Source organism: Strix uralensis, chromosome 3 (genome assembly GCF_047716275.1).
Source record: "Strix uralensis isolate ZFMK-TIS-50842 chromosome 3, bStrUra1, whole genome shotgun sequence".
Taxonomy (NCBI): domain Eukaryota; kingdom Metazoa; phylum Chordata; class Aves; order Strigiformes; family Strigidae; genus Strix; species Strix uralensis.
Genome location: NC_133974.1, coordinates 116,881,430 through 116,895,296, shown reverse-complemented (window position 1 = coordinate 116,895,296; position 13,867 = coordinate 116,881,430). Strand labels below are relative to the sequence as shown.

General features: G+C 36.2%; 1 protein-coding gene across 11 annotated transcripts in view; it reads right to left on the bottom strand.

Annotated features, from left to right (window-relative positions):
- The window catches only part of RALGAPA2 (Ral GTPase activating protein catalytic subunit alpha 2), a 135,764-nt gene that overhangs the window by 103,945 nt on the left and 17,952 nt on the right, over window positions 1–13,867 (bottom strand). For 8 of the 11 annotated variants that reach the window (XR_012628302.1, XR_012628301.1, XR_012628303.1 and 5 more), the window contains exons 4-10: window positions 11,243–11,300; window positions 8,272–8,315; window positions 7,181–7,355; window positions 6,511–6,626; window positions 4,112–4,250; window positions 2,623–2,822; window positions 792–1,022 (exon numbers count right to left, since the gene is read on the bottom strand). Coding sequence is in view for 7 of the 11 variants with exons in the window: in XM_074864083.1 (XP_074720184.1) it covers window positions 792–1,022; window positions 2,623–2,822; window positions 4,112–4,250; window positions 6,511–6,626; window positions 7,181–7,355; window positions 8,272–8,315; window positions 11,243–11,300 (963 nt within the window). In the remaining 4 variants the exon portion in view is untranslated. The remainder of the gene's footprint in view (window positions 1–791; window positions 1,023–2,622; window positions 2,823–4,111; window positions 4,251–6,510; window positions 6,627–7,180; window positions 7,356–8,271; window positions 8,316–11,242; window positions 11,301–13,867) is intronic. The other 3 variants (XM_074864085.1, XM_074864086.1, XM_074864087.1) reach the window with 3 other exon arrangements.

Below are 13,867 nucleotides of genomic sequence, written 5' to 3'. Positions count from 1 at the left end.
TTCTGTAAAGAAATACTTCCTAATATCCAGTCTAAACCTTCCCTGGCGCAACTTGAGGCCATTACCTCTTGTCTTATCACTCATTACTTGGTTAAAGAGGCTCATCCCCAGCTCTCTGCAACCTCCTTTCAGGGAGCTGTAGAGTTCTTAACATACACAAGAGTACTCCTTCCTGTCAAAATGCCATCCATCCCATCGAAAAGCACTGGTACAAGGAGTTCCTAAGCCGTGCCACGCAAGATACTTCATAGTAAAGCATGTGTGCTCACTCGGATCCTGGAGAGTATCTTCTGCACGTTTATGTGACCTGGAACTGCTGCTTCAACCAATTTCTACAGTAGATTCACATGTATTTTTATCCCAAACAGCTGGAAAGATGTCAAATTAATGAAAAATACTAGTAGAAGCAATCAATGTTCAAATAGGCATTAAATACTGACATTGATCACAGGAACAAGAACCTTACTAATTCAAATAATAAATTTGCAAGCTAATAGCTCTTTACACACCTTTAAATTACATCACAATACGAAGAACGAATAAAGTGGCCTGTTCAAATAAGACATGTTGGCATCTGGCACCAGCAACAAGCTTCAGTTCCTATGAAAATTTCATAATTTTATTGTTGAAACTAGACCTGGGAAGGACTGCAAACTAAAAGGGTGCTGGTGTGATCAGCATCAAGTTTGACCAGTTACCTGACCAACAGCCTTGGCAGCATTCTTTCTCATAGTCATGACGTTTCCTTTAAAAAAAAAAAAATACAATAGCAAATAAACATACACACTTACTTGTCGAAACACCTCATTAACAAAGTTAACATATCCTCGAGTGGATAAGAGGATTCTCTGCACCATCTCATAGACGGCCCGGTGCTGCTCTTCGATGCTGCAGAGGCTGGAATTGCTGAGCCTTCTGTCAGACAAGGTACTGCTGTTAGAATGGCTTCTCTCCTGCTCGCTTGCGTAAGACATACTGGTTTCCAGCTCTGCGTTTTTATCCTGATTTACACCACCAACAGTCTACACAGAAGAAAACGCACATTTAATTAAATAACTGAAAAAGTGCACACCAAAAATCCTTACGCAGAACTCAAGATATTAGTGCTCTTTTTTCAGACAACACACTGGGAAGGAAGTGTAATTTTCAGACTACTACTTGATCTAAGAAGGCATCTTATACACTGCATGATGTACACTTCATATGGGTCCCTCCAGACGAGAACAGCTGACTTGTCCACTCCACAAGACAAAGAAGAGGGAGGGGTCCAGTGGTGGGAGTGGAGGAAGGCACAGACACGGTGGAGAGGAATCCCCAAGTCCCTTTGTTTTTGGGAAAAGATGGATTGTACCACTATACATGGCTCAAATTCTTGCACATTATTATTCCTGACAACTCTTTTGTCAGGTTTTGTTCTGGCAGTGCATGAATTTTGGAACATCTCAAACCATATCCAGCTAAAATGATGCAGTCAGAAGACAGAAGACTAAAAAACTGCTTTTGAGTTACCAGAAAAAGAACCCCAAGTTATACTACCTCAAAGAATCCCCCAAATGCAGCTCTGCTTTATGCTTGCATTAATAAGGCTGCCCTCCATTTGGCCATGTGAGCAGTAACAGAACAACAGTAACTTCTCTACCGCTTTTCACAATGAACTTTTGGTAAGATTGAGACACACTAGCAAGGCACAAAACCACTAAGAAGTCAACACGTGCCAAAAGCTGGCACACAGCTTCAGCAAAGTAATAACTTTTGACCAGTTTCTGTTTTGAGGGCAGCAATACCTTTATGCAACCTAAATGTTTATTTGGTGTCAGATGTCTAAAAAATTCAGTGAAATGAAAAAAAATTCTGTTTCCAGGCTACGTCTGTTGGAATGGCACAGCAGTTTATACAAAAGGTGGAATTTCCAATGGGAAACAAAAGATGAATAAAAAAAAGCACTTTCAGTAGGTAAGCCACACTTAGATGCTTTAGGGCTTCGAACTTCTATAATGAAGAACTCCAACAACAATTGACATGAAAATATTCTGTTCTACCATAATAGTTAATGTATGCTTTTCCACTGAATCCAGATTTGACACTGACCTATGATTCAAGAGAATGTAAGTTGACATCGATCCTAAATTTTTAACAGAAAACTGAAGAGTCTCTTAAAAGGAAAAGCACCTATTTCTATAAAATTAATTGTTAAGTCCCTAATCCTAAACAAGTCTCAACCAACAAATTTGAAATTAGAAATATTTTTCTAATATCTCATTGTAAACAGTGGCTATAATCAACAGGAAAACAAAGCAGCCTTTGAAGTTGCTGGAAATGGTCCATGGTACAAATAAATTTGACAGTTTACAGATTAAATTCCCAAAGTCTAAACATAATACTGATGAAGCTTGTGAAGCTTGTAAGGCAAACAGCTATGAGAAAAAAAAAACTCTAGTAAATTACAAAAGGGTTTCCCCTTGGAGATTCCCTCCTTCATCAAAGAAAAAAAATCAAATAATCAAATACATCATTTATTCACTTAGGGGTAGCATTTCTTTCTTGCTTTGGTTGTCAGTGCATTGTGATCATTTGCAAGGTTAGCATGTATGTAAGTAAAAAGGGGTAAACTTTAAAGCACACCTGAATAATTTTAGGGAGCATTTCTCCTCCATTTTTTGTATTCTGAACGGCAGTTAAATATTTCTTTTCAAGAAAGAAGGTAACAAGCCACTTAATAAAAACAACTCGAGCTGCCATATATGGGATTTTTGTGCTATAGACACTTTCATTGTTTCGTGTTGCAGTAATGTATACTGGTCTTGGTCTTGTATCAGGAATATCTGGTGAGATAAAAAGAGAAGATATAAAGAAAATCTAATCTTAAAAAACTGCAATTGCTTCCAGACCCTGGTTAAATGTATTGAACATGTCACCAACATTTTCTCCATGTGAAATAACAGATGCAATGACTGACTGCTTTTATTACATTAATGCTTATATTCTATAATTTTATTACTCCTAAAGAAAAGCAAGAACATAAAAGCACAGATCTTTCCTGAAGGTTATAATTTGTATCACACAAAACAAAGGAAAGCAAAAGAGAAGGGCTGTGAAAAGAAGGGCAAAATCTGAAACAAAGAACTACTCCTACTACAACGCAAGTTAATTTTGCAAGTTTCACAGAGTTTTATTAATACAGTACAGTGAGAAACAGAAGGCTCTGGAACACTTAATAGTGCAAAGAACAAAAAGGATACTTAGCACATTGGAAAGGGAAGTTAACTCAGGTACAAAGAGCACCTCACAAGCTGAAATAAAGAAAACACATGGGAAGAAGTGAAAGATTGCCAAATGGAGATAGGTTGGGTCATAATTAATTCAAATACTTAGATTTTGGGAAAAATCACAGCCAAAAAATATGGAAGGCCTGGGCTCTAGATGTGAACAACACAGCTGAAGTGGCACTGAGGTAATTTTAGACACTAAATATTAAACTGCAAAGGTCAGGAGTTAAAAGTCAGAGGAGGGAGAGGAAGGATAATGAAGAGGTGGCAGTGCATCAGGTGAGCATTAACATCATTGTTCCTATAGACTCCAATACATAATTTGGTAGGAAATTAGGAAAAATGTGAGCATTTCTGAAATAACATGCTTTTAATCCTACAACTATAGATTCACATCTTCATTTCCTTTCATTTGGCCCTTCATGTTCATTTTCTCTTCAAGGAAACAAGAAGTAAAGTAAGAGTAACTAAGGTAGCTACTCCCTCACACCTGGGCAGCTTGCCAATTCTTTAAAAAACCCCTCAGAGAGCACGTTTCGTCTTCATTACATATCACAGTTACAGAGTCCTCGCTCACTCGATCTAAATGCTACGCCAGTGGAAATGTCCTTAGGAAAGGAGAATCAAGCCATCCCTTATGCAGGGATGAGCAGCAGCAGCTTCCTGGACTATCTCAGAAAAGCAAAAGTTGTGCTAGGAAAAAAATCAAAACACGAGACAAGGGAGCAAAAATCCTCTTTCAACAGAACTGTAGCAATATGCCAGCAGGTAAACAGAGATGCTACTGAGAACAGACACCATTATTTCTTTTTTCTACTTAAAAGACAAAATTCACTACTACTCACCAAGAACAGGTTTGTAGAGGTTGGTTAGCTTTGTAAAAGATGGAAACAAGTGAGGAAGATAGTATTTTCTAAACAAGGTAAAGAGAAACTTAAAACCAGTGTCTTGGTTCTCTTTATTCTTCCACTCTAAGCTTGCAGCCTTTATCATGGAGTTAAAGAGAAACAAAAAGCTTTAAGTTAATGTGTTATACTGACAATCATTCCACATTGAATGCAAAAGATAAACAATTACACTTTAATGAGATATAAAAAATTAGCACTGTCCCAAAAAACTTTACAAAATGCAGTAAGAATATAAGATATTACCACGAGAGCTTCAGCATATCAAAGAAAGCACTGGAAGCCAGCATATTTGTGCTGTTCTAATGCAGTAAAGCACAGAAAATGTCGTATTAATGTTTTTATCAAATCTGCTTCTTACCTGTAAATTTAGACAAAGTTTCTCTGGGCTACACTTTTATCACAAATATGTTTGTCATCAGAAATATACCCGATGCCCATGTTTAATACGGTTGCACACAGACATGCAATACTCCTTTGCAAAATTTGACTCAAGGCACAAGTAATTTCCACTAACAAGGAAGAGGCTGACATCTAAGTTTGTTTTTAAAGGTACTCTTCTGTTCTTGCACAGATCGACACTGAAGAGTCATACACATACTTTCAAGTTGCTCTTTACAAACAGTTTTGAACTACAATTCCTTGGAAGACTGTGCCAAATTCTGACAGAGTTGCTCTTTTCACATTTAAACACCTTCAGTTTGGAGTAAGTTGCACATACCTTATGTGGGTGTGTTTCCTTTATTTGTATAAGAAAATCCAATACAATCTCAAATAAGAAAGACAGAAGTAGACATCTCTACAATGAAGCACTTTTTCCACAGATGACTTAAACCTACCTGGGTTTTCATCTCTTACGTAACTTCTCTTTTTGTGAAACTCAAGTGAGCACCAAAAGGGTTAATGTTTTGACATATGCTTTAAATTCAGGCCTACCTCTTTTTTTTTTTTTTCTTTAAAGCAACATTAATAGGCTAAAGGATTCTTAAATTTTGTTTTTGTGGTAAAACTCTTCGAAAAGCCTGTCCAACTGTGTATAGCAGATAAGAAGTTCAATGAATCTATATCCAGGATGACAATTTATTAAGTTAAACTGACTTGTTTACATCAGTCACATGGGATTTATTTATTTATTTAAAACACATTTTCTTACTTTAACCTGTACTAGATTTTTTTCCAAATCTAAAAACTGTGGAACTTGCAATGTCCTGTTTTTGCAAAATACACATGTAGAGCTTGGAAACAAGACTACTGAGGTTTTGTTTAATTTTGTTATGTAAATAAACTGACTCATATTGAATTCTACCCACTCACAAATTTTCTTGAAGATGTAGATTTGCTCTACATTCTGGCTCTGAGCAATCATTCTGCACTTGCATCAGATTATTTTAATCTCATCTCTTGCCTGTAGCAAGAAGGCTACTGCTCAACTGTGCTCCTCTCTACTGAGCAACACAAATAATGAATGTTGATGAACCACAATGCAATTGGATTTATAGTGTAGTCAGGTTTTTCAGATCCCAAACATGTAATAAGAGTATAAAAAGAACAGAGAAAATATTTTTTCTAAATGAAGTATTGTGAGACTCTGATAAGTGAAACAAAGAGTGCTGTGTAGGAAGTTGATAATTCCATACAGCCACTTTTCAAAATAAAGTATTCATTCAAGATGATAAAACCCCTTCTAAATATAATTTTGGTCTTGCCTTTTGATATTAAAAAAAAAAATGTATCTCAAAGTATTTCATTATCTTTTATCTTTTTTTTTTTAATACTGAGTTCTTTAAAGTGGAAACTGTATAGACAATGAACATTATTTAAAATGTTGCTTAATTTGTACTTTTTAAATATATACATTATCTTCTTTCCTGTACAGATTAATCTGATCTATTTCTAATTAAAATTTTTGATCTACATGTTACTTGCATCCTTTAAAAAAAAATCTCAGAAGCCATCTCTCCTTTTTTATCTCTTTCTCCAGTAGTCCTTTACATGTCTTCTCAGCTATGTATGCATCCAAAGAGAACAAACTGCATCTTTGCCCCATATCAATTTTCTAAATGCGACCATAAGCACACAAAATAGTCAGTTATCCTGCAAGTTTGGATAACATTCATTAATTCTTATCACAAGTGTGAAAAACTTATTTTCACCAAAAATGGCACAAGGAAATACCTTTAGGATGATTTTGCTTTTAAAAACAAGAATAAGGAAGTGCAGAAGACCGCTTTTTCCTGGGGAGGGGAAAAAACAGCTCTCTAGATACAGTGTAGACTTAATTTTCTGCCACAAGTACATTCCTCCAAATATGAATAGTTAAAAACATATATCCTCCGCACCTGAATTACCATATATTTTAACAGTAGCTGAAGAAAATAGCAGGTTTGGTCTTCAGCAATTTTCTCTCCAGAGACAGTGGGCAAAAGTGGCGTTATTTCTTCTGGAAAAATCTTAGCTAAAATAAAAAGACAATGTTTTAAATGTAGAAAACCAGAAAACAGTTAAATAAAAGATATTTTCTAGAAAGAGATTAATTTGAAAATAACCATTAATGCACTACTAAGTTGTACAAAGTCCAGTAACTCCTTGGGCTTCCCATATTTCCCCAAGTCCTACCGCATACAACCAAGGGTGGCACCAACCTCTGATTTACTGCAGTTTGGATGGGTTAAGAAGAGCAGTCACTGCAGATCAACCAATAAGCTGTAAATCTAAACACCTACTGATTTTGCAGTAACATGTTCATATAGCTGCATCTCAATTAGAAAAACAAAACAAACCAAAAACCAACAGAACCCAACTGTTCTGAACTCAGAACGACAAGATCAGAAGGTTATACGGCTGCAGTAAACACTGTAGCTTGACAAATTCGCTATGTCTCTGAATTATAAAGACAAATAGTATCATCCATGTGATATCTTCCCCACAAGAAACTCTACAGCTCCACAATGACCTCAGTGGAAGGGGGAGGGAATACACCTGTCATGGAAATTCTGTTCATTTACTCACCGTCTGGCGAATTAGGAGGACTAATGAGGTTATCTAGTGTACAGGGACCTCGTGAGGACATAAAGGGTGGAAAGCCAGGCACAAGGCATGCAAATATTAATATCTGCTCTTCTGCACAGTTAGTCTGAAGCGCTTGAAGCCAGAGAAGAAACAGTCGGATTCCTTCACATCTTATCTACAAGGGGATGATTTTGTAGAAAAAGATATTAGAACAAATTTGTAAGTACAGCACCACAGTTAAATAGTTAAGAAAATGCAGGACAAGTACTTTCATCCCAGCTATGTGCTAGTAAGTCTTTCCATCATACCAAGAGTAATCACATTATTCATTTAATCATGAGCAGAAAAAGGGTGGAAGCAAGCTGTACCCAAGGTGGTGGCACTCCAAGGAGACAGCATTACCACTCCAGCTTCAATCGGAGGCCAAAATGTTCTAGTTCCACTCCCTCAGACCCCAGTGCCAAATGCACCCTGGCTAGTGTCAAGGATCAAACTTAAAAGGAGCTCTGAAACTACAACAGCAAGTGTAACGCAGAGCCGGGGAGCCGCCAGTACTTCGTGCCCTACGAAGTCTGAAATCTTGGCCCCACAGAGATCAAAACAAGCTACTGTCCTCAACATCAATGGGATCAGAAGATCCTCATGAAAACTGAGTTGCAACAAAACCACCCAAGGCAACATATTCAGAAAGTCTACCAAGTTTATTTACTACTTTTTTTATAAACAAGATACAATTTTAATTTTAGCAATGTATTTAGAAAAATGGATATAAAACCCTTTGGCAAACAAGAAACCAATACATTTAATATGGTATACTTAATGCTAGAGGAATCTGAAAAAAATGAAGTATTAAACAAAATATATTGATAACTTCTCCAGGTAACTTTGCAACAGCCATTAGAACAGCAAAATGACTGAAGATAAACATTAAAATAATCTAGGATTACAGTAATAAAATTTATGATTAAAGGTGAATAAGTAAAATTACAAAGCCCAACATTCTGAAAAACACCAATATTGAAAAATTGTAAAGTAATATGCTTCACAAGAATTAAGGTGAAAAGAAATATGAATACATCAAAGAGAAATACCTTGAGAGAATTTCCAGTGTGCAAAAGTTTCTTCAGAATTGACCCTGGATTAGAAAAAATTGAACAGGCACGTATCAGATACTAAGTTGGTCACTTTCCACCAGAATGTTTTTTTAAAAATACTACACAAAAGGTTAGTTTAATGCCATTTACTATGTGGCTACTGTGCTGGTGTTCAAGAAAAAGAATATTATGGGGTGAAAAAAACCCAAAGTGAATCTAATTACAATCATCACCATCATCAGTGTTATAAGATTAAATATAATGTATCTTTACAGTGAGGGACTTTGGTTTTAGTCAGATGACAGTTTCTCAAATTATTTTCATTAAAAATAAATTTTTATTTACTAGATTTGGAGAAATCAGTAAGTCCAACTTGTAGGATTAATGCATTCAAATACACCAATATTGACAATAATGATTAGAAAAAGATGCTAGCAGTCTATACTACATTCATGTCTATAAAACACAACTATTAAAATTGCAAAATATTTCGATTCTGGTTTTAGAAATACCAGGCTAACTGCCCTTAACTTCAAATGTTATTTCTCCTGGGTTTGTGAATTATGTACATTCCTTAAATGTGATCCTTCCCTCAAGATCTCACCATTTCACAGTGTTAAATGGAAATTAACATATATAGCAAATACATATTAATGCATGTGAACATTAAGCAAAAAGCAAATCACAAGGTACAGCTGTAAATAATTGCACTGCCAAATTCTGTAGCTTATTTATTGGACACAGCTAAGAAATTATCCAAATATGACTATTCAAGAGAAGCATAAATATAAAGAACATATTAGCTATAAAACAACTGACTAAAACCAATTTGTTCTGGACTAATTCAGATGAAATGGTAGTAAAGTGGTCAAGCAGACGTCTCCTTTTATTTCTGTCAGTGCTAACTGGAAATGTGACAAAAGCCCTTTCCTTGACCTTTAACTTCCACTCATTATTTCTTCTGCAACAGCAAATTCATTGTTCTGATGAAAACCATGGCAGCTGACGAAATAGTGCTGGAAACCAAACCAAACAACAACAAAAAAGCACTACTTAGAAGAAATATAACCCCTCCAAAACAGCATAAAATTTACTTTAACAAACATCAAAACAAAATGTTGCGACCACTCTGAAAATTCTGCTTCTGAGTGCTACCAGAGTAGTGATGAATCAAAGATATTTAATTTGGAGGAAATTATCAAGTTAAACTATTTCATTGGCTTTCAAGGTGGTTTGACTATCAAAATAAATGTATTTCACCGTGCAATACTTCTGCACTCATTTGACTTCAGATTTCTTCAATCTGGTCAAATAAGGAGAGGAATAAATTTTGCTTTCCGTCTCTTGTACATGATCAAAACATTCACTATATACGCACTGTAGGCCACAGGGAATATTTAAAGAATTAACTTATCTTCTAACTAAAGACAATAAAATTTTTTTCCCCCATAGCATTAATGTTCGAATCTAATTTTAAAAATCTAGGTGAAAGTCCTATACGAACTACATGAAAGCTTCTAAAAAACTTGATAGTTGTTCAGGAAAAATAATCCTGCTTTTCTTATTTATATTTCCAAAGTGAGTGACTAAACCAAGCCTGTTAGATATCTCTTATTTTTATGCTTAAGAGAAAATAACTATAGCAGAAGAACATTAAGTGCTTTAAGCCAAGCACTCCACGTGTGTGCCTTAACTAAGTTGGCAACTTTATTTTGTTCTTTTTTATGCATATGTCACAAAACAATCTTCAGTTCTGTGCTTATGAAGCCTTTTTCTGCAGAACACCTGCCCCCGCAAAGTATGCAGAATGTACAAAAGACCAAGGAAAAAAAAGCAGAACTTTACCAACTCCAAGACTTCTTTCTGCCAGACTTCCTTCCCTTGCTCCAGAAGCCAGAATATGTACAGTAAATACTGTAGGAGCGTGGGGAAAGAACGGAACGTCTCTCTGTTTGACCAAGTGAAAGCCATCCATAGGCACATTGTGTCTGTCATGGCCATGTCATAGTCTAATGTGATGCTTAGCAAATTCTCCGTTATGTGAGAATCAGTGAAAGACAGCTGGGGCTAAACTTGCAGAAATTCTACTTATAAAGGCCAGTAAAATTGTGAACCACTCATTTAAAAAAAAAAAAAAATATTAAAAAGAGCTACTTAAAAGTTTATATTCTTGTCCTTAATCTCTTTCCTTCACCACCCCAGCTCTAAACCTGAAATTCCTCATTTAATTCCCACAAACAGTGTGACAATGAGTGTTTCACAAATATTAATGAACTGCACAGAAAATACAGGAATGAGAGAAAAAATTAAGCTCCCATTCCCTGCAGCAGTCCAATGGTTTGCATTCTGTTTAGCACACCCTGTGCTGAACTACCAAACAGCCACCTATTCACAGCATAAGTTTTACAGAATAAATTTCCAGAAGGTGGCAAGGGTCGAGGTCGAGACAAAGAGCAATATTTAGTACTATGAATTTGTACGGGCACCTCATATATGATTACTTGCAAAAGACTATCATAATGCAAACTTGTAAGAGAGTCACAGATTCCACAACCCTACTCAATCTTAATTTTTCATGTTAGTCTGTGAATACAAAGGGAGGGCTCATTAGAAAAAGGTTGTTCGTTTATAACCCCCATCATCTTGATGCACATGAAAAAGAGGAAAGGGAAGAGAACTCAAGTAAACCCAAGAATACAAAAATTTAAAGAGCATTTGTGCAAAGTAAAAATGAAGCAGGCAACCAAAACCACACAAAACAAGGAACACACAGAGCTGTTATAGCAAGTAAAAAGATTTTCCATATGCTTCGAGAATTTTCAGCTGCAAGTCTTGTATGTAAGTACTACTGGTGTATGGGCAATATTAAGGGATTCTGTGGTTAACAGGACTTGCAGAACCAGGGAAGTGACTACAGAAAACATTGATTTTATTTGTACTAGAATGTTTTTAAACCATTCCTTCTTACCTATACTGCGAAAATGCCATCGATAAAAAATCCTCTCAGGTAGTAGCTGCAATATTTTCTGCAGGAAACAAAACTAAATAGTCAAATTTTCCATAATAAACTGGCTCATTCAGAGGATACAGAGAAACTAATACACAAGACATAAATGAAATGGTAATATATACATAGAGAACACAACAGAAAGCAAATACCTATCATAGTAAGGACTCCTGCCCATTACTTTACTCTTGTTACTGAGAAAGATACTTGGAATGGTGCTGAATAAATACCATGACACTGTCATGAACCACCTTCCCTTTCCCACTGTCTTGCAAAACCCTAGTATTCCAGAATATAAACTGATTTCTAATGAAGAAGTTACAGATTTCTAAGCAGCTCACTTTGGGTTACATTCCTCTGAAGTGTCTGGTAATGACTGTTATATTGATACAGTCCAGATTTTGAGCTTCTGCGGCTTAGATCTGTCTTTTCAGCAACTAATGGGGTCTGATCTCCCAGCTGAGGCAGAGAAGAACAGTGGTGCAGTTATTTTTTGAGATGATTTACCTGTGTTTTCAGCTGGTAAGTGAAACCGAGCCAAATTAAACAAAGCTAGACTAATTTAATTCACAGCACATACAGTTAATAAAGCACTTATGTGGAATAATATGTAGTGGCCTGCCTCTGTACTTTTGGACTGATCCTAACAGAGGCAGATCAAACAAAGAAAGAGGTTGTGGTCAAACTCGTTCCCCCTTAGTTTTGTTACGCTACAGGGCGCCAACAAAGCAAAGCAATTTAAGCATATGCTTAAGTGCTTTCCTGAATGGAGTCTTATAATCTTAGTTGCAAAGAACAGTTGGGGCTGCTAAATGTTGTACTTTGTCAGTTTAGTGGATGGTAATGCTATTAAATAATCTGAATAAATCAAAATTATTCAAGGTCTTACTTGGGTAAATATGACTTTTAAAAGGACTTTAAGTTAACAGGCTCCAAGACATCTTTTTTTCCCCCTTTTTTTCTTGTTTTTTAAACTACTGGCAGTACAGACTAGGGCTCAGCAAGTAGGTGTATTAGTAGTACAGGACAGGTAACTTAGTCAGCCTCCCAAAAAAAGTGAGAGAACAAACATGGTTTCATGTAGATTTCACAGAAAAACGTGTCTGGATCTTACAACTTTTCAGCCATTGAAATATGAAATTAAGAAGATATATTTAAATGGGAAACTAGCTTTCAACACCTACTTTCGGAAATAAAATTAAACAATGTTATACATGACTAACAGTCAGAGTTCCTTGTAATTATCAAACAAAATCACTGGAACAAACTTCTGCACAACAAAGCGCCATTAAGTTTTCAGAAATACTACATGCAGGATGCAAAATGAATGACAAGTCATTTAAGCAACGGTGACCCATTTGTTGGTCTTTTGCACATAAAAGCTCACAAGAGGAAATAAAACATCACAGCCAAGAAAGCAAGAATTGGCATTTTAGGCAATCCTTCAGAGATGGCCAACACATGAATCATTATTGCTGTTAAAAACGGTATGCTCAAGAGATGGAGTAAGACAGACTTTTTTTTATTTTTGACAACGAAGTGCTTCAGAAATTATATACAAAACTCAAAATAGAGTATTTTTGAAAATGGAACATTCCTTTCTCCATGGCAGAAGATGGAAGTCATGACAAGTTCACAGACATAGGGAACTAGACCTCAGGTCACACAGACTGGTCTTCCTTCACATCTTTATCACAGCACATGCTCCCCGAAGAGTATCTCTAAAAGTTTACCTAGACTAAAAATATAAATCGGGCACATCCCTTCTATGTTCTCTTTGTATTTTGTTTCAGTATTCCTTCCAGAGTCCTTCCCCCCCAGGACACCATGGCAGCAGGGACCGAAGGAGTGGGTGGCTGGTGGCCAGAGGTCTAGCTCCCCGTCCATGGGCAGGAGGAACGCGCTTGGGATGAAGGATCTGACTGGCTAAAAATGAGGCCATGATTCACATTTGGGCTTTACCTGTTAGTTAAGGACCACGTTTCTGCCAATCAGATTGCAGGATCCACAGACAAAGAATTATCATTATCCATATAAATATTAAATTATAGCAGCCCACCACTTTTCAAGACTATTTCTGACATTCATCTTTACCTAATTTGGCACAGGGCAGAAAGGAGCTTCTAATGTAAATCATGAATATTTCAAGCCTGGATCACTGTATCCAGGCACACGTTAGACCGATCCCATACTGCATACCCCAAGCGCACAAGGAGAGGCTCCATTAAACAAAACCCTAAGACAAACTGGCAACAAAAATTGGTCCCAATTCAAGTATCAGAATATACTGCATGGAGGAACCTTCAAACATCGTCATGTTTATTATGGAAAACCAGACAAAACCACACGTATTTTGTTTCCATTGTTTAAGTCACTATAAGTAGTACAGTAGATCGTTAGAGCAAAACCAATTTCCTTTTACAGGCCATACTAACAAGATACCTTCAGCTTGTAAATGTAAATGCTCTCTCATTTGTTTCAAAACAGTAACTTTTGAGAACCAATTGTATTAAACTTCCAAAAAATCAGGCACCACTTCTGTATCAGAATGTTTTAATTAGAAATTTGTCAAAATCCCCTAATACT